The 21,382-nt window shown below is 46.2% G+C and overlaps 1 protein-coding gene across 1 annotated transcript; it reads right to left on the reverse strand.

Annotated features, from left to right (window-relative positions):
* Positions 1-690: 690 nt before the first annotated feature.
* pdgfab (platelet-derived growth factor alpha polypeptide b) lies at positions 691-20,965 on the reverse strand. The gene is made up of 6 exons (XM_070923097.1): positions 20,675-20,965; positions 19,247-19,343; positions 14,535-14,669; positions 13,095-13,285; positions 4,470-4,596; positions 691-3,053 (listed from the first exon to the last, which is right to left on the reverse strand). The coding sequence occupies exons 1-6, from the start codon at positions 20,735-20,737 to the stop codon at positions 3,040-3,042; spliced, it is 627 nt and encodes a 208-aa protein (XP_070779198.1). The 5' UTR covers positions 20,738-20,965; the 3' UTR covers positions 691-3,039.
* Between the last annotated feature and the right edge of the window lie 417 nt (positions 20,966-21,382).

The following is a 21,382-nucleotide window of genomic DNA, read 5'->3' on the forward strand; positions in this document are numbered from 1 at the left end:
GATTCACTTTATCCTCTGTTCCACTGGCTTGCAGAGCTGCTGTCTCTCTGATCCTTTCTCTCTTTCATGTCCTGCCTTTCTTTATCTGGCTCCCTCCTGAGGTAATAAGCCGGGTGTATGGCCAGGAAGTGCAGAGAGAGACTTTCATGTCCCTTAGCTCTGGGATTAGGGTGAGCTGCTCTGGGAAAAGTAATAAAGCCCCCAGCACCTACCGTCTGCTGCTGGTGGATCCTGGAATAAAGCCCAGCTCCTGCTCACCCTGCAAGCCTGGAAAAGCTCACATTTCCTGTATACACCACCCTCACATCCAGCTTCTGTCCTGCCTCCTGCGGCAGCACCAACACATGTGGACTCAACTCTTTTGAGATCCCATAATCTATATATCTTTTACATTTTTGTGTGTTATTTAGATAAAACTTACTATAAAGTCTGTTACTAATGAGGGAGCAGGTAAGATTTTTGTGGGTGCAGGGTGGTCCCTCTGACCTCTAGCTTTCGTTTCCTCTTTCCTCTGCTATACTGTCCAGCTTAATATTGCTCATTTACTTTTTTACGTCCTTAACCTCACTTTGTGCCCATTACACTGTCTCCGTCTTTAATGCTGCATGACATCTCGTTCTATACCTAAATTTATCCTGAAATACCATCCTTGAGACACAATGCAAACAAATCACGGGACTCGACATTCAGTAAACATTTTCATAAGCAGAAATATATTTATTGTTGAAAACATAAATATATAAATTATGATTATTGCTGTCTTTATCCAATGGAAGCCCAAAAGAAGAGGCTTAGTGATAGCGTAATGGCATTTTCTTTAATCAAATAGCTCTAAGTGTGGTCCCTGGTTTACTAAGAACACTATCTTACATTGATGTAAATGTGAATGTGAACAGTGAAGAAACATCAGCTTCATAAATATAGCACCAGTCAACTGATCATTGGTTCATTCACAGGTGGACTGTGTGTGTGTGTGTGTGTGTGTGTGTGTGTGTGTGATCTGACATCCACAACTCAGCAGTAGCCGATACGATCAAACTTTTCTCGTTTGACTTTCACTTGACTCACTTCACAGTGCAGTGACTCACTCTTTTGCCTTTGACTGTTAAGAAAATATCCATCAAACTTCCTCATTTGAACACAGGGTGGAAGACGACCGTTGTTTTTGTACTGTGTTGGCCTGGTTACACATTCATCACTGTTACAGGAACTGGTGGGGAAGTGAGTGTTTGTTACATCGGAGGGCGCGAGTTCAGGCCAGCACTGTACTGTTTTCAGGCCATCATCATCTATCCTGATGGTATGTGGCTGCATAAGGTGTGAGCACCTTCACAGGGTGGAGTGATCAGTGATTTGTTCTCTTGTCAACAGAAGAGTAAAGCCTGGCCAAACAAGGAGCCCATTCATGCACTTGTCGATTTGCTTTGCTCGCTCATTCACTCTTTAGGGTGGACTTTGCTCTTTGCAGGCACAACGCTTGTAAGGCAGAGCGGGCGGGCGGGCATCTTCCTTATCAATGTTAGAGTGATATGGGTGAAAAATAGCCTCATGTAGAAGAACAGTCGTGTGTGAGTGAGCGCACACACACACACACACTGTCTATCCCGCCTCATACAGGCACATATGCACACTAGAGTGCTCTAACATTTATTGTGTGATTGGCATAAACACACTTTAATGTGCTGTATGCATGTTTGTATGAAATGTCACCAGTTACATAAAGGATTGGGCAGTGCTTATCATGGCTGTAGACTAAGCAATGGTATGGCCACTCACTATGGAGTTGCCATGTTTGAGCCACTTTATCCCCCTTCTTCACAGCTCTGACACACTGATGTACACGGGCAAACAAGCACTGGCAGACTTTTTTCCCTCTTCTATCCCACCCCCTGCCCACATGTTTGCATCTTTTCCAATGGATTAAATACAGGCATTCAACCACAACAAAAGAAATAAACATAATTTCTGCTTGGATATAAGTAAGCTTAATATATTTCATAACAAAAATAAAGCATCTTCCTGTACTGACTCTCACATCTCCTCCTTGCACACATATATCCAAACCATATACAAGACTTGACATCATTCAGATATACTGTAATATAATAAGAAACATGGATGACAAGAATAACATCGACTAAAAAAAAAAAGACATTGAGATTGTGATACTGATGGTTACAAAGAACCAGACCACACAGAACTCTTGTATGTCTCCAAAATCATTAAAACATCTTTTTTGTTCTTTCTTTTGTACTGGAAGAGACAGAAAGCAAACGTCCACATGTATAAATAGTTTGTAAGTAGCGGCGCATCTTCCTTCTCAAATTTAACTGTACATAGCAAGTGGGCAAAGTCACGGACCACCAGGGGTCTCAGAGAAGATTTCCTCTTTAATCAGAGCAAACATCCAAAAACTCAAAATGTCTGATACTCCATAGAGAGTCTTGAAAAAAAAACACCTCCATTTGTTTCTCTCTTTCCATTGTTTTTCCTATATCTCTCTTTCTTTCTTCCTGTGTATGCAAGTCATTCAAACAGGGCAGGGCACTTTTATGTTGCCCAGCTGGAGGTCATCCACCGCTGTTTTGGAGTCTGAGCACCAGATTCCCACAAAAGCTTGATCCAACTGTTTCATGGCCGTTTCTGTTGTGCATCTTGTTCAAACAAAGTCTGTAAAAATGTTCAACACAAATTCCTTTCATCATCTCCCTTCGGCCTCTTTCGGCTGTGCCTGAGCTCTACAGCATCTTTCTCTTTTCTTCTTAATCAGCGGCAGGGTTCAGTTGTCTGGGTAGGTGGCATACCAAAGAGGAAGTCATCATCACTGGTTACTGTTTTTTCTTTTTTAAAAAAAAGCACCTTTGGCATCTTAGTTAGTTTTGTCTGTTGTCTATTTTCAGTCTCTCATCTTTACAGAAAAGCTTGTTTTTTTTAAACGAAGGTTGCATGGCAGTGGGAATGAGGACAGAGCAGGTCTCCTGTTGGTGGCATCCTCTATTTAGATCCCTCCCACGCTGAAGTCCCCTGTTCTGATTGGTCTCACCTCACGTCCACTGTGGGAGAGAGAGAGAGACAAACCTAAGATTAGTATCACAATTCTACAAACACAAAGCAGGGGTTTCATTATGAAAAAAAAAAGATATTAAATTAGATTTTTGCATTGTGTGCCCAATTGGATCAATTTGTTCATGCATTTCAAACAAGCTGACGCAACACACATAAGACCCACAATGTTCTGAATCATGTTTCTCCAGATTTCAAAGACAGTGATCAGACCAGACATCATAACGTCCAATCAAAATATATGTGCCTAAAGTAAAAAAAAAACCTCTCTCTTTTAGTTACAGACGGAGATGAGAGGGAATAAATATGGGTGATGACAAGATGATAACGTGAGCACAAAAAAAGAGAGAAGGGTGTCTTTTAAGCAGTGAAACAGTGACATACAGTGGGTGTTGTCTTACTGAATAACACAACAAAAACAGTGCACACAACCACACGCAAGCACGGCACTGTGACACAAAACAGATGTATGCAGTGTGCATGCTCAGCAGGCCACAAAATCAGCATGCAGCACTGGGGCATCGAGCATGGTACTCCTTAGCCCTCCCTCTTCTCACACTGATTGGCTGTGATGTGATTGGTGATGGTGATTGGCCGGCCCTCTTTGTGCCCTGATTGGGCCAGATCAGTGCCAAAAGGTGAGAGGACGCCATGGTGCTAAAGTCCTACCTGTTCCCTTCACAGCTCTCCAGTGGACTTTGGGTAATGAGTGCAACTTTATTATGTCGCCAATAAATCCTTGCTGGGCCTTAGCTTTTTAGGTTTCCTTTTTTTACCTTTAGCCCTACGGTGGCCTGAAAACACAAAGTCGGGGAGGGTGGATAGGAAGGAGGGTTAAAAGCAAGAAGGGGGTTTATGACACAGAAAGGCACAACAGCCCTGGGACAGAAGCAGAGAGTGCAAAGATATTACACACTATAAATACTTCAGATGCCTTATCAGCACACATCACAGTGCTTATCTGCTCCAAGGGAGAGAAAGGCTTCAGATCAAGGCACTGGCGGATTTACCTGCCGTCATGCCAAGCAGCCTTTGGACAGCCTCCCTTAACACACAGACTTGCATACACTTTCGCACACGCACCTTGTCTAACAAAGCACAAACACACAAGCTTTACAGTTTTGCAATAGCGGGGCCACCACATAGGTGTGTCTGTCTGTTTGGGAGCAATCACAGAAAAAGGTCATCCAGTGCAAAGCCAAAGAGCCAGACAGAGAGAGAAAGACCTTTAGACAGACATGAGGAAGGCAGGAAAGCATGATGATGCATGATGACGTAGGGAAGAGGGCGGGATTCGGCCATCAAACTCAGCCTCAGTGGGGTGCTTTTCTGCAAAACGGCAATACTGGGACACTATTTGTGATAATGTAACAAGGATGTATAGTAACTTTGAGGGTCAGATTTACCTGTTTCTGCATCTGAGTGCTCCACCACATGATGCTGTGACGTGCATACACACTCCAGGTGGTCTTCTAACCGCACAAAGACCTCTTTGAGCTTGGGCCTCCTCCTCACGTACTCCACCTTTGCTACCTGAGGAGAGGAAGAGAGAAAAGGTGAGCTATAGAGCCGGTCCCTACGACATCGTTACTCTTCGCCGTGCGCGTGTCGTCAATGAATGCAAACACTCTTTAGCCATCCACTGACATCAAGAGGCGTAGCGCTGTGACTGATGACTCTTTCATAAACCAATTCATAAAAAAACGCCAGCCGTTGCTTTGCCTGGCTGTGTTTGAAGTGTGACGGCAGCATTCCTCAGAGGCTGATGCATTGAGTTCCGCTCGCTGTGTGCTCTATGGGCTGTTGATCAGGTGTGTAAATACTGAATGGAGTGTATGACCTTGTCCAAGCAAGCTCAAACAATGGGAGAGGAGAGATGGAGGGTAGGGGGGAGCTGTATACGCCCTAAGGCCCAGGGAAGGTTTACCCTGGCAGGAGAAGAGAGACTGGGAGATCCCCCCTGCTCCAGGCCTGGAGCATCCACATCCAGACAGACACACACCTAAACTCCCTCGCCTTGTTCCGACATGTAGGCTGGTTTTAAACCACATTAATACTTCTGCATGGGTTAGGGAAAGTGTTGCTTAACATGTGCAATGCAGGAAATACAGTTTACATGGTCTAATCTAAGCAGTAGAACCCCAGAAAGCAGCCCCTCCAATCTAACAAACACAAAAGCAATGCAGGAATTCCTATCCCTCAGTCCAGCTAACACCCTCTCAGTTTAACACAACAAGGGTTGACCTCCACTTCCCACCCGACAGCTAGTAATGAAAAGGACCAATCCTCGGAGGGTTATGAATAGGCTATGTTGATTAAAGCTTAGATGAAAGCTGAATAGAGAAGGTTGCATGGAGGTTATGATGATTTTGTTGTGTAACTCAGGGGAGGTGGCTACATGCTTCCCCCTCTCTGATCTGAGTGCCAAGGGCAGGTAACCTCCTCATCCACCACTGAGGGCCTGGGGGCCACATGGAAACAATATCCCCTGCCTCACCTATCTTCCTGGTCACTGCACGAGAGAGGATATTGGCTGACAATCTCCCAGCGTTCTCTGGTATTATGAACAACACAGTTTTGCAGTCGGCATTAGGCTCACACACGCACGGACGGAGGGCCAAAACTGATGAGAGGCTTTCTTCCTCTATCCTGTGATGGCACACTGCCAAGGCTGGCTCTCAGTGGTGAATTAGTCATGCAGACAAATGAACATACCAATCGCTGTCTTCTAAAACAAAGTATGATGTTGACATTCACACAGCAAGAGCTGGCTCATGTCAGTGCTGTAACAATGGCTGGAGGGTCATCTGGTGAGGCTAAAACTGAAAGCAGGGAACAGCGGCTTCACGGCCGCTCCATTGCAACAGTTTCTTTCGAGAGAATAGAAAGAGAAAGAAGAGAGGGAGTGAAAAGAGGGTAAGCAAGCAGAGGAGGTATGCAGTGAGCAAACAGAGGACAATGGTGTCTGGGTTAGCGATGGTGTATTTGCTGTTATGAGAGAGAGTGGGTGAAAGGGCCAAAGCAAGGAAGAACTGGGATCAGGAAGGTGGACCATCACTCTCATTAGGGAAGGCGAGGGTGTGTGTGTGTGTGTGTGTGCAAACAGAGGGGGCTATTTAAGGAAGGGGGAGGACGGACTGACCATGATCATGACTAGCATAAGATGACATTCATGTGTTACCTATTAACATTTGGTTTCTGGGTTACCCACTGAGGGAAATTTATTACACTGACCCTGACAGGATAGATAGAGAAGTTATCAAAGGTTTATTGTTATCTAAAAGTGCAGACAGTGTCACAGAATGGCATGAATTTCCCAGAAAACCTCTGCTAATATTTCATCAAATGATCTGACTGGAAAACAGGGTAGGAGGGAGAGAAAGAAGGGAATAGATGAATGACGCATCTGTCTCTGCGGACGGCTCTGCTGCTGTTGGTAACGGGAATCAGAAGTAGTCAGCGGGAAGCAAAAAGAGTCAGCCATGTCTGAAACTTACTACTGAGGCTGATCCGAATGACTAAGACACACACACACACACACACACACACACACACACACAAACCCAAACTCTTCTGGCCAAACAAACAGCTATTGACAGAAGAATAAAGCGATGGGCCCCCTTGATGAGAGGCCCAGCAGTGGGCTTGTGTCCTTGCCCCCCACACAGCAGGGTTAAAAACACTCCCTGCAGGAGTTACTACACACACAAAAGCACATACACACACTCTCACACTTTCATATTTGTCTGTGAATGTGTATAACTGTGCTATAATACTTCTTGATCAGCCTCTGATCTGCCCACTTTGTCAACACTCTCTTTCTCTTTCTGTCTTGTTTCCTGTTTCTTGTCTTATGGGAATATGTTGACGCTACAGCTACAATGGCGGTCTTCACTCCTACAATTATTCCACTTTTTCAATTTTTAGCCACTTCTTCACCTCTGTACAAAGAACACCGGCTTCTGATCCGGCGAGTCAATGACTTCCCACATAAAACATACATCAGAAAGAGACCCCCATGCTACGAGGAGGGGCCCCACAATCTCTTTGTATAAATCAAACTGCTCTAAACTCCCAGGAAAGCCGGGGCCCTGAGAAAGAGTCCCCCGGACCGGCTGTGTGGAATGATATCCGATCCAGAGGGTTGGGGTGAGGCAGGGGGCTCTGGGAAGTGCTCCCCCTCAGTTTGTCCTCAGTGTCTCTGCGGCCCTCTGTGTGAAGCCGATTGTCCCAGTCGGGCTAATTGGGAATTCCCTGAGCACGAAGCACTGATGAGAGCATGATGGAGGGGAAAATTTTACTCCAGCCTTCCAAGGAAAACACAACGGGGATGTGGATGTGCACCGCGGGCCATCTTGAGCTGGAACAGTGACAGAATCGAGCAAAAATAAATAAGAATGCATGTGTGTGTTTGGAGAATGGAGGGGTGGAAAGAGGCAGAGTGGGGTGACGATTCATTTATCAGGACGGAAATAAGGCGAAGGAGACACAAAGAGCTTGTGCTCTGGAAAACAAAAAGAGCTCTTGTTGAGATGCTACAACTGTGCGGTAGAGGAGGAGAGGTGGGAGCGTAAAGAAGCTTTCTGTATCTCCATCTGTCTGTCTGATTGTCTTCTGAAATCAAAGAAAGAAAAAATGACACCAAGACGCAGAATGAACATCAGACGAAGACAGCCGAGACAACCTGCTGCTGCCCTCTGCTTCAACCCCCCACAACACACTCAGGGCATCGGGTGGAAGGGGTTATTACAGGCGGTGTGTGTAGAAGAGAGGAAGCAAGGAGAGCGTTTATCATGTCGCTCACAGGCCTGCAATGCAGGCACTTCATGGCACACCACTCTCTCCCCACGTCTCTCTCTCTCACACACACTAATGCGTCTCCAGATGTGAATATCTATCTGCCCCTGACCACACCGTCTGCTGTGCTTCTCCTCCCCTGCCGAACTATCATGCAATATCAAATATCAAAGAATCTATAGATGTACGATCTTTCCATTTATTTCTTCTCTCCTTGCCGTGTCTTTACAGAACACAGGATTGCAGACGAGAAAGACATGACTGAGCACTTAAAAGAGGGAAAAGTAAATAAGATTTTAATGAGAGAGAGCAAAAAAGATAGAGTAAATGGCAGAGACTGACAGAGGGGTAAAATTAGAGAGTGGGAGATGGCTCTGTTGCAGGAGAGAGACGGAAAGAGTGAGGAGGGAGTGAACAACTATTTCACATAACAGACAATCAGACTCCAAAGCTCAGCGGAGAAGAGAGGTGGAGGGGGAGGATGAAGTCAGAGGGGTAAGAGCGAAAAGGGAGGACAGGAGAGGAGGAGTGAAGGAAAATACAGAAATGAAGTAAAATATGATTAAAGTACGGCTGCTACTTTTCCTGCTCAAGCTGATGCATTCCAGCCGGTATGGCAGTAGCCAAACTCTCCGGCTTCTGGCTTGGTCGGGACGCTCCCATGGTCTCTGACCCGCCCCGCAACCCCTGCTGTGCACACCACACACACACATTTATACACACACACAAACTCCCTCACCCTTCTTCATCTAGTAGAAGAGCTGAGTGAATCAAAGGGAAAATAATTCACAGCTGCAAAGGGACTTCAAACAAGGAGGCCCCTCATTCCCATCTGCCCCCCCACCCCCCTCACGTAATCCACAGGACCCCTCAGACGATCATAAATCATGCTCACTGTATCACCGTCACACTGTCTTTTATTTATGAAACACCCTGTAAGTCAGGGTCCCACACAACCGCAGGGCTACAGCTACTGCTTCCCCCAACACCCGGATCTGACCCACTGTCGCTGAGGTAACTGTCAGTGTGTGTGTGTGTGTGTTTGTGTGATGGGGTCGGGGGCCAGGGCCAGTGCAGGGAGATGTGTGGACCCCCACACTCAGCACTGAGGCTATATCCGCCTGGCCTCTGTCAGCCTCCACTTTGATCCAGCAGCCATCAACACTTCATTACTCTGTGGCCCGTCTTCCTCTTGCTGCCGCTTCACACAAATGGCCTTGTCCCTGCGCTGCGGTGGGGGAGTTTACGTAGCATAGCATAGAACGCTCTCTCTCACATGCACACACACAAACAATCTCCTTCTTGGGTTTACACAGATGTGCACTGACGACCCTCTCCGACCTCTGCAAAATACTTGCTTCAAGGACCATCAAAAGTTTCCAGCTACTAAACCAAACCAAATGAGAGAGACTGAACTTTATTGTTGGCAAATTATTCCATGCTGATTCAATTGAGGCGCCTCATGACGGCAATGAAAAGGGTTAGTTCTCATGTTTTGGTTCTATTTTTGTTAAATGTGTTAATTTTTGAAAATCAGAACATGTAAATACCATTTACAGCATAAATACTGTAATTTAGCCATTTTTTTTACTTACTTTGTGGGACTCAAGGGTATAATTAGCAGCTCATTCATGCTTTCTCCCTATTTTTCTTTTCACTTTCTATAATGTGAAGCACTCTCCGAGCTGTTCTTGACACAAGGAGAGGAACTCGTTTACCGTCAACTGTGTATTCGTGCAGCAGAAAATACAAGAAAACTTGGATTTCCTGGATTACCTTACCTGAGTACCACAAATGGAATCACAAATACCATGTGTAGAAATTGCTGTATCTGCTTATGTGGGTTTGTGACTGAGGAAGGGGAATATAATGAACTCACAGTCTGAATATACTGCAGAAGCCTTAAGAGTTAATGAGTGAGAGGATGAGTGACAGCTCTATTATTTGCCTGTGTCATGGGCTGTTTAATCAGCCCCACAGGAAGAACAAACAGAGGCATTTAGATTCACACACAGAGACTCAAACACATTCAGATGCACAAAGACTAATATGCAACAGCATGCAAAAGTGAAAACATGCACGCCGAGATCACTACCTAACTCTCTTCCTATCCCACACACAGCTTGTATACTAGTCTCTTCAGTCCTGCCTGTCCAAAATCACCAGTTGTTTTATGAGCGGGTTCGTCGAGCAAGCCTCGAAGCCAAAAGCACTGAGACAACCATCGGAAATACTGGACACAGCTGCAGCCGTCAGCAGACAGGGAGAAAGATGTGAGGAGGAAAAACAGAAGGAATACAGGAGAGATGAGGAGAAGGAGGTGAAAAAAGACAGGAGAGATTACGAACCAAAGGAGAAAGAGGGAGTTTGAGAGAACTTGTCTTGTGCCATCAATATGCCAACGATAAAGTAATTCTGACATTTATTTTCACGTCATATCTAGGTTGTGACAACCCTAAAAACACAATGACACAAAAACACTGACAGAATGGCCAAAATGTTCTGCCAGCCTTCTGTGATAAAACACCAAAAACACAAAAGAGAAGAGATGTGAAGGAATCACTTCGATGGAAAAGAAATGGGAGAGCCAAGATGCTGGGATAGGGGGAGTGAATACGGTGTCATTGAAAGTGCAAAAGGAGGTTGGATGCGGGTGAGGGAGGAGTTAAAGGAATGCTGGGATGATCTGAATACATAAAAACTCATTAAGAATTCTGTTTCTGTCCTGTTTCCCAAACTTTATGTCTCTGTTTTTCTTTCTTTGTCCATCTCTGCCTCTCTCACACTGAACTATCTCTAAATAGCTTGCAAGACTCTTATCTTTACACCGTTCTCATTGACTGTGTCCTACCTATGCCAAGGCATGCTGACAACACAAAAACAATGTAAATGCAACCTGCACACACACAAATTAAGTTTTAAAGATGACAGTGATGGATGGAATTGCAATAAAAGTTCCAGAGAAATGCAAAAGAATGAATGGAGGGGAAAAGGGAGACCAAGGAAGAAGAAAGAGAGTGACTTTAAGATCTGCCCCTTCTCCTCCCTCAGGCTAGTCCTATTTAAAGTTGCCTTTTTTATTACCACGCCACTGAACAGGACAGGCTTGTACAGTACAGGGCCTGCACAGACCCGTTCTCTTTTTTTGGGTCCATAGCATGAAAAAGGAAAGAGGGAGAGAAACAGAAGAGGGGGAATAAATAAATAAAGGTGCATTTGGACAAATGCATAGTGGCATGAGATGGAAAGAAACACAGCGAATGTGTTCTTTTCCCATCCTTGGCCAGCAGAAGGAAAACAAGTCAGGCCCAGGGTAGACGGGCAACATTTTTAGCTTTCTAATAAACGGAGGGAGAAGCACAAACTGAACCCCTATTCAGACTAACTGCCGAGAGGACAGAAAGAAAAAAAACTTGGCACGAGACAATGTTTCTCACACACAATGTGGTGAATGTCTCCTGACCGGAGCGAGCCCTGACGGATGACCTTTCCAGGGATACAACGCCTCTCAGCCCCTCTCGCCCACGGCTGCAACCACATGGAAAAACGGCCCCCGGTGAAACCCTTTCCACCACGCCTGAAGGTCCCTCTCCATCCTGTGTGCTCATTTTGTCTTCTGTGTCATGAGGGGGACACGGACAAAGTCGCATGGATCACGACATTCCAGGAATAGCTGAATCAGGCCTTCTAATGTCTTTTCCGCCGTCGTCAGTGTCTCTCCATCCGTCCTCGTCACTGTGATCACAGAGCTCCTATTGAGGATGATAGACGCGGACTGTCTGGCAGACGGAGAGACAGACAAGCTTGCATGCAGACAGACAGACATACAAGGTTGTGCTGTATATCAGAGCTTGACTCTCTTAACGCTCTATGAGTCAGCATTTCTGACCATAAACCCTGTGCCCTGGATGCAGTGCCCCGTGCCCCACAAGGGCCGTCTTGTCAGTGCAGGCTTAATGTCTCTACTCTATGACTAAAAGAGGAGGTCAGAGAGAATGTCCTCCTATCCATACTGAAATCTTCCTGACCTGTGCCAGTGTGCCAAGGGGAAGGAGGCAGCAGCAGGCGGGGTTGGTATTTGTTTTATTACTATGCTGGTCTATCAAGGCGGCATCTTTAAAACCCTGCATGAGGAGCAGGAAAGAAAACAATGTCCTAGTGCCCCTGGCAGGGCAAGATCACAATGATTAAAGAGAAGAGACAACAGAGTGCAGTAATAGACTCAAAGAGAAACACAAAGACAGTCAGAGTGTTCCAGGCTATCCTGTTTATCCCCCGGTTGTCTCTTACTCTTACAGAGCAGAGCACATAACTCCCATACCTCCGAACAGAGCCATGCACCGGCTAACAGTCTGTAGTGTAAATACAGCAGAAATACGACTCAGCTCCAGCCACGGTGTCTCCTCTGATCCTGAGCAGAAGGATGTGTTTTCAAGCTACCGATGCCAACGAGCCTCTGAGAACAGTGCAACCCCCTGCAATCCCTCTCTCTTTCTCTTTGTCACCTTGTCTCCTCCAGGCTCCCTGCTTCCAGAAAAGACAAAGGGCCAAACAAACAGAGAGTGGAGGAATAGCTGTGCAGTAGCCGGTAACACTCAGACATTCTCAAGGTACGGGAGACTATTTCTACCCCCTCTATCTGTCTGTCTGTCTGTCTTATGTCTGGCAGGAGCATCCCTCTCTGGTAGACCCTTCAACAGATGTCCTGGCTGAAGGTGCCAACAACCCTCCCTCCCTGTCCTCTCGCTCCTTCTCTTCCTCCCTCTTGCTGTCCTGGCACAGCCGCCCTGGCCTCTCGCCAAACATGGGTTAGAGTGATGAGAAGAGATGGTGGTGATTGGCTGTAATGGAGGGAGAGAGGGGGAGGGGGCTGCGGAGGTAAGGTGGCCACTATTTGGTTTCTGGCCAAGGAGGCTCAGAGGAGAGGGGTAGATTGAAATGAAGAGGAGCTGTAGAGGAGAGGGGTGTAAGGTAGGAAAGGAGTGTGAAGGAAGGCAGGTTAACCCAACCTTGCCTCCCATATGATTTACTTACCTGGTGAGAGGGGAAAGTGGTGGAGATTTGTGTGTGGAAGTGGGTGTGTTTGTGGAATAAATGAGGTGACTATGATATATGAATTGTGTTTAAGCTTGCAATGCAGTAATGATTTGGAGTGTGTCTATGGATACAGGCATGGTTTTTAGCAAGTCAACTAGCTCGCAGGACTGTAGGAGTAGGAGTGTGTGTGCGTGTACCTTAACGGTGCGGTGGTGCTTGCGGGAAGGGTGACAGCGCATGTTGCTTGTGTTGCAGCAGCCCGTGCAGCGCTTCACCTCCACACAGGGTGGCCATATCAGGAAGTTGGCTGATGTGGGATCCACCTGGCTCCTGGGGATCTCGTAGATCACCGTCCGCGTCTTACACACCGCCGGGACCGCCTCCTCTACTGAAATAAAGACAGGGGGGGAGGAGTCGAGTTAATGCGCTCAGTCTGCATGAGTGTTCAGTGACACATTTTCCGAAAAGCGAGCGCGTGCTGATGTATTGTTGTAATCTGTCCTTTTCACTCCCAGCTGCTTCACACATTCCTTCACTGCTCATTATTTGATGACTCACTTGATGTGGGAGCTGTTTGTCTTACCTCAAATCACACCCAACCCTCCTTTAAGGCTGTTAAGAAGACAAGCTATCCAAAAAGCTGATCTCATATCAGCTAAGGAGCTTTGGGATCAAGTCGGTGAGACAGAAAGAGACTGCTCCTTTGTTCAGAGCCCTCACTGGGGTTAATGCAGCGTTACGAGGCCAGAAAACCTTTATGTCCGTCAGTGGGAAATTTAATAATGGCCTTTGACCCTGTTGGCCATAGTGAAAAGAGGAAGGCAGTAAGCTTTCACTTCAGATTTAATGCTCTGACAGGCACTCAAACCTAAAGATATGTACAGTAAGATACCATTATGTCGTAAAGATGTGCATCATATACAGAACGTGACGGCTTTTGTGGACAGCTGCCAAAATGGTATACTGTGTCAGACACTTACGATGCAGGGCACATACATGAAATACGAGCAGCCGCTTCATCCTGCATTTGCTTTAAATGCTGCAGGGAGAGATGTGAAGAACACGCAGCCAGTCTCACACATCTCGCAAACACACACATCGCACACTACATGGTATTCTCCACGCCTCGATCAGATATCGTACCGCGTGGCGTTTTATGAAGAAATCTGACTGAGAGCGACCGGCGAGCTGCAACTTGAGCCCTGAATGCCTGGAATTTCCACGCTCAAGGATATATTTCTCTCCTGACGCGTGTGCCTCAGATCTGCAAGCCTCTGGCCAATTAAAAGGCTTCATGTCAGACATCCTCGTCAACCTCACACACCAGTCTCACTTCTCATGATTCCTTGATTGCCATAAATACTGGGTAGATATCTCCATTAGGATTCCTTTTATCCACAAAAAAGCAGTATAAAAGCCACTAACTATTAGCTTTCTTTGAAATGAGTGTAAAGTGATCTGTTTCATCTCCTGGGAACATAAACGTCAGGGGGGATATTTAAGATAGAGGTTATTTTCAGGGCATTATGACACAGTAATAAGTTGTGCCAAGTTGTGATGTATATAGCGCCAAATGTAATCATGATGCAACCTCTGAGCTGCACAGTGAAGCATATATAGTGTTCATTCAGTCTTACCGATGCTCCTCTTGCGTCGGCTGTGGAGCTGGGAGTTCTTCAGGTCATTGTAGTAACCATGACCTCGGGAGTAGTTCTTATGGTGGTTGTGGTGCTTGTGGTGCTTGGGCGCCTCAATAACATCGTTTCCCGTACCTCGTCAAAACAGAAGGCAGCCATATTAATAATGTCACACACAGAAGAAGCAAACACAAAAGGCTTATTCAACCAATAAACCAACTATGAGTCTGTTAACCATGGCTGCGGCCTCACCAGAGGGCTGCATGTGTTCCGCTATTGATGTTTTATATACCCCTTCCACAACAAACAATGTGCGGGTAAGTCACACGACCATAATGAGATGGTAACTTCCAACTGGCTTCTTGTGCTGTATGTAACACATGCTTTGATTCCCTGAAGGGCTTAGGGTTCCCTGGCTGGCAGGCAGGGCGACTACTGATGATGTCACAAGTTGAGGTAAACAGTCCAGAGTACACAGGGTACAGGCAGGACGCACAGTTTTACACAGACCTCTGTGTAATTGCAAGCTTTGTGTGTCAGCCTCGCTCACTCATTTGGCTGAACTTTCCCAGCAGGAATAAAGTATCCAGACGCAGGTGAGTCAGCATGTTCCTTCAAAAACAACCAGCTTTCACAGACACACAGGGCACTAAAGTGGTCATTTGACAGGTGGTACTCAGCCGCCATTATCCCTGTGCCTAATTAGCGGTTTCGTGTCTCTCATTTACCTGAAAATGTTTGCTTTTTCAATCATTCAGTGGCTTGGAAAAGTACATGTTTTGTTATGCTGCAATGGTAGCTTCTTAAAGCTCCCCAACTCCAGTCTAATATAGCCAGCTCAGCTTATTCACAGTCATGGTCATCTGATAAAGATTGCTTGTTTTGGTCCCCACCCAGAATATGAGGTAAATTACAGAAGAGTGCCAGAGCAGCAATAAAATGATAAAGCTTGTTTGCAGGATACTGCCCTTTCCCAAAGAGCAGAGTCTGAGAGTGTTTGCTAAGTGGGTGTGTCTACCTGTCTGTAGGTACAGCATACCCACCCACCTAGGCTAATACAATCCTACACCTGTACACTTACCATAAACACACAACTCCCAACTACACAAACTCCTCTCATTATCCTCCATAACATGCTAAACCTAATGTACACCAGCACAACAAAGCTTAGACACAGGCAAACACATTCCACTCATCCAGCTCCTTTGTGCTCTGACCAGAGTCATCTGAAGGGATTTCCTCTACCTATACATCGTCCACCTCTGGGATTGGTTGTTTATTTGCTTTTGAATGCCTTCATTTTCCAGGTCCGCCCCTCAGTGAGAGTCGAGGGAATAACCATCTAGCCTGTCATGCAGTCAGTCAGACAGCCAGTGACCCAGAACCAAAGGTCCACAGAAAGGAAGTGTTGACTGCAGCTGAGGCCTGGAGTTAAGAAAAGGGCTGAGCTATCAGTCTGTGCATATGTTGCACACAGTTTCTGGTGCATGACATATACGTGGAAACACACACTCACACCTACAGGTGGACTCACTGTGACAGCTGGCTGATTTTCCTACCTGACAACCTTTTAACACTGACAGAACTCCCACTGTGCCTCCTCTCACTCCACCGTACCTATCCCTCTCTTCATCTCCCCCTGTCAGAGGAGGACGGGAGTGAGGGAGGGCGTCACACCAGTGGCCACCCGGAGACAGTTTGTGCCAGAGCTGACAGGAGAAAGGGAGGGAGGACATAAAGAAGTCCTTTATAGACTGCAGAGTCCTCTTTTCAGCACAATTAAAGGACCTTTCTGCTGAAAGGAGGAGCAAGGAAGATAGGGACAAAAGGCAATCAGAGTGATCAGGCAGGTAGATGCAGGGGAAAAAATGGTAGGAAGAGAGAAATCAAGAGAAGCAGGAAAAGAAAGGGTGTTCAAGAGAAAGACCTCAGAAAAATAGAGTGAGGGGTTTGCTCCTCTATTGGTTCCAGGTGACTAAGAAGTAAAAGTCGTCAAACTGAGACAAGAGAAAAGAGGACAGGAGACAGTCTCTCGCCATGAATCAGGCTTTCATGACTCGCAAATTACTCCGTCCATTAGCTGAGGGCCTCGGCTCCCTCCCTTTACTCCGCCTCCTCTCTTTCTTTCTTCCTCTAGGCCTACTTGTACATGTTGTTGACTTGTTGTAATAAGTGCCCCCACAATTCTCTCTCTCTCTGCCTCCCCTCCTTGTTGATTTATTGTCAACAGTTACATGGCGGAGTTGAGTGTTAGTTTAGGTCATATGGGCAAAATGTCCTCCTTGTGGGTGTGAAAGCAGGTAAGAAGCACAATAACTTTGATTTTGATGCACTGTAGGTTCATAGGAAGTGCTGCCAGCTGCACCAGAGCTAAACACTCGTCAGACACAAAGCAGATTGCACAACAACTTGCGGCCTTTCTGAGTGAAGTGCAGTAGGAATATAACCTCCAGAATCCTCCTGCTCCCTCCTCCTCCGCCTCTGCTGCACGCCAAGAGTCAGGTTCCCTTTTCTGTCAAAGTCCTTCACTGAGAGAGATAAGAGCAGGCAGGCCGAGGGGCCGCCTAAGGAGGGAGACAGGGATAGGGAAGAGGAAAAGCGAGGAGAGGAGCACCTCAGGGGCCAGACAGCCATCTGCACACTTCGGCGGGGTCATCTCATCTGTCAGTCATGGCTGAAGACACTATCCTCGCAGGACGTGTGCACGTAGACACACAAGAACAAATGCACGCCCGCACTGAGCAAAGCAGCGCTAAATGAAACACGCAGCAGATAGATAAGCCCTGCAGGCCTCCCCAGTGATCCTGACACACACAGGCTGAATTATAAAGTCATCCATCCAGTGACAGCTACACAGGGGAAAAACAACACCACAAACATAACACATGTCTAGATCACTAAAATACTAAAACAAAACAAATCGAGGATTTCCTGGATGAGCCCTTCAAGACATCAACATCAGGCCTTGGATCCTCCAGGTGCCAATGTGCAAAGGTTTCAACAAACACCTTATTAGCCTTTCCCTTTCTCCGTCCCTGGTTGACATGCTATGCCTTGGACAGGTCAGCCTATACTGGTAGCTTTACTGTCCTGACCATCCGCAACAAAAGCTCTGAAAATACCCCTCTGGCTGGCGTCAAAGGTCTTTTAATGGGCTGGCCTGGGCCGCCAAGCCGGCCCTCAGACAGATTTATGTCCTCGTAATAATAATCAGCCTACTACTGTTACCCTGCAAAACATTCCTCTGTTTGAAGAAAGACATGTTAATTCAATTATAAACACCTCTTCTCATGCTAGAGGCACTCCAGGGGTTCTATTCTGGGCTCAGCAAAAAGTAAGGGGATCACTGTTGCAGAGTACAGGTCGGTTTGATTGTGAATTAATGTATTAAACGCACTGATGACGTGGGGCTATTAGTCTTAATTGATACGTCCGTCAGAAAAGTGACCGCATGGTTATATAGACGAATGCTTGAGTGAAAGACCAATCCCAATGCTGCTTTGCTGAATATAGGTTTTGAGGGTACTAATGAGCTGTGACCAGTGAGGTAGCTTACATCATTTGGGACTGTTAAAGCAAATTTAGTAATTACCTATTTCCATCAGCAAATCTTTAGGGGAGAGCCCTGAATTTGATATATGGCCAGAGCCTGGGTAAATAGAGGCTCGTGTGAAGGCAAACAGCTTCTTCCAGCACACCCCTGTAACTTAATCTAAGACAGTCTGAGACAGACGGGTCCCCCACCACAGAAGAAGCAGCACCTCCAACAACCTGAAGCTGAAGAAACCCGCCTGACCTGCGAGCTGCTGTCTCTGTTTACAGGGCAACATATGTGGCAGTCTGGTTGCTATAAAGCCAGTTTATTGCAGCAGCTGAGAGAATATGCATAAATAAATGCCTGCCAGTGAAAGTCCATCTTTGTCACATGTGTACAGTAGACACACCTATCACAGTTACTGCGTTATCACGCATGCCAGGGCTGCACTTGGCAGCACAGACACCTCAGCAATTTCCTGCACGGTGCTGTAGTCATGGGCATGCCTTTGGAGCTTGATTTCAGGAGTCATAACTTCTGATTCCCTGCTGAATATAATTTGCAGAATGTGCCAAAACAACTGGTATTCCTGTTTGTTCACTAAATCCACTAAAGCTGCAGGAAGTCTCTACATCTTTTTTAATGAAATTTGACTCAAACATCAGCTTCTCTTTCTGTCAGCTGTGGATTCATGAATGATGGCGGCATATCATCAGTGGTTTCTGTGATTAGTCATTGCACAAAATCCACCTATCCATCCAGCAAAGGCACTGAACATGATGCAGTTTTAAAGGGCCACAAGGAAGGCTTCCCATTTGTCATGATTATTTTAGATATGACCTTCTGAATGAATTTATGCAATAGTTATTTGGCTTGATCCTAAAGCCATCACATGATGTCTCACTAAAATATATGGAGAGTCCCCATACCAGGTAATATCCAGGTGACTACCGAGAAGGCTATCTTTAAATGTGATTCCACAATAGAGTATAATTTCACAGCTAATAAAGGCACACTGCTGATGTAATCATGGAGCAGCTTTTTCTAGCACCACCCTTTACGACGTGTCGTTACATCAACAATAGCAGTCTCCCATGTGTGAACAACATCTAGAGCATCAGGATAAAAAAAAAGTAACTGAGGTCTGTTAATAAAAGTATCAAGAGGCAGAATTTACCTACGGAGTCAATGTCCAGTAGCCGCTGGAGGTCGCTGATGCTGTGGATTTCACTGTGGGACAGTCTGTCTATCAGCTCCTGGGGAAACTCCACTTCCTTTACGGGGCGGGGGGCAAAGAAATCAAACAAGAGATGAAGGTTAGAGATGAGTCGGGTTGGTGGCAAAGCGCTTGTGTAGCCTAATTGTTTGTCTGTATAAATAAACGTGCTGGGTTTAAACAACCAACAGGAAGATCAGAGCTAGAACAATATTTGCAACTATGTGCCAACTGCAGCGAGCAGATCTGCCGCCCCACTGCCATACATTCCCCTCACACATGGAGAGAAGGTGGTGCCGAACCCCCTTGAGAAATTATACAATTTAAGTAAGCTATACTTTGCAAAAGAGCATGCCAGGAGGATAATATATCAGGCATTTTTGTTAGGATCTTGTGGTTAGTTCCGGACCCAGATGATTCTAGTGTAAGCACTATTTCCCTGTAAAATATATGTTTTTAAAAAGGATTGCCTGTACCTGGCATGCAGGACGATTGTGGGAAACCCATCATTAAGAAAAATGAAAATGTGTTAGTACAACTATTGCTTTAAGTATCAATTGGTGAACCTGAATTAATAAATAGATCCCAATTAGCCCCAAAACAACTTGAATTGTTGTTTTACTAATCTTGTTCCTCTGCGGATAGGTGAAACAACATCAAACCCTCTGTTTTCTTAAGGAATTTGGTATTCGACTACGAATCGGGGCGACGTCTGCCCTTGTCAACGGCGGCTCGCCACACTTTGCACTTGTTGCGGTCTCGCAAGCACCTCAAGCTGAGCAAACCGCGCAGCCTTACAGGAACAGAGGCTATTTATATCGCCCGGAGCGGTTCCCATGAAAGCGCTTAGCCCAACCAAAACGTTTGCCCAGTTGGCTCGGGCTGCAAACAGATTTGGCACAAAAGCCAAAAATAACTGCGATATGAGTCCAAGTGCAGACGCGATGGTGGTTCTCCAACGCGCCTAGTCACTGACCCTCATGGTAACTGGAGCTGTATGCTGTTTGTTCATTCTCGAAAAATGAATTCACATATTCAGTGTTCTTAAAATAGCCTCTTAGTCTAAACTACCCTTTATATTTCGTGAGAAAAGACAGTTTGGATCGGTTACAGGTTCATTCAAATTAGGAATTGCTTTAAATGATGTAGGCTAAGTGCTCATAATCTTATCCTCCAGCCTAATTACAGGCTTTCAATCAAAACTTCGAGCTTTTGCTCTGTACTTGTCTTTCTCTGGGCATCAAGTTGTGGTGTAGCTGCTGGAGAAATGCGCGCTCTGTGGGAACTTTGCACCCTCACAGGAATAAAGCCCCGCACCACTGTGTATGACATGGGACCAGAGGGACACAGTCTATCCAGCCCAGTCCCTCTCTGTCCTGGTAACTTTACCTCAGAGGTGGCCAGCAGCAGGTACGTCGTCCACAGCAGGAAGTAACAAAGTGCGGCTCTCATCTCCCTTTAATTTAGATTTAACCCCAAACAAGAAAAAGGTGCTGATCTGTAGGAGCCGCAGACTCGCTCCTGGCCCCACAGGATCCACAACCATCCCCTCGGGGAGAGAAACCGGGGTGTCAGGGCTGCTCAGCGGGCTCAGTCAGACTCCGTCGCTGCACTTGCTTGTAACTGTGAAAAGCTGAAGAGGCTGGAAGTTGACTCTTGTTATTCACATTGGACTGCGTCCTCTTGAACAAGCTCTGAGCGGCAGCTCGACATAGCTCCTCAGGCGCAAGTGGAACAATCCCAGGAGACAAGTCTGACGCGCATTGCACTTGTCCTTCACCCTCTAACAAATAGGCTTCAAACTTGAGCCCAGTTTACTGAAATATCAAACAAGAAACGCAGCTGTTAGAATAACACAGAATTGAGACGCACGACTATTTCTCTATGATAGTATTTAATAGTCCTAAAAGAATATAATCCAAACGAGCAGATCCTCTCAGGAAATCACAAGGAAGAAAGTTGTCCGTGCTGTGCTCTCCAGAGCCTGTCTTGCAGCAGTCTGCACAGGTCCTTGGCTGTGTGGGACTCTGAAGTGAATGGAGTCAGAGCGCCTCTGAGCCGCTGGATATAGAGAGCCAGCAGCTCCGTGCCCGTTGC

The sequence above is a fragment of the Enoplosus armatus genome, chromosome 17 (assembly GCF_043641665.1).
Source record: "Enoplosus armatus isolate fEnoArm2 chromosome 17, fEnoArm2.hap1, whole genome shotgun sequence".
Taxonomy (NCBI): domain Eukaryota; kingdom Metazoa; phylum Chordata; class Actinopteri; order Centrarchiformes; family Enoplosidae; genus Enoplosus; species Enoplosus armatus.

Excerpts from the sequence above, each read along its gene's own strand:
- pdgfab (XM_070923097.1), bottom strand. The coding sequence starts at position 20,737 with ATGAGAGCCGCACTTTGTTACTTCCTGCTGTGGACGACGTACCTGCTG. Across the intron at positions 19,344-20,674 it reads TGCTGCTGGCCACCTCTGAG|GAAGTGGAGTTTCCCCAGGA; the intron begins GTAAAGTTACCA and ends CGCCCCGTAAAG. Across the intron at positions 14,670-19,246 it reads ACTGGACATTGACTCCGTAG|GTACGGGAAACGATGTTATT; the intron begins GTAAATTCTGCC and ends TGTTTTGACGAG.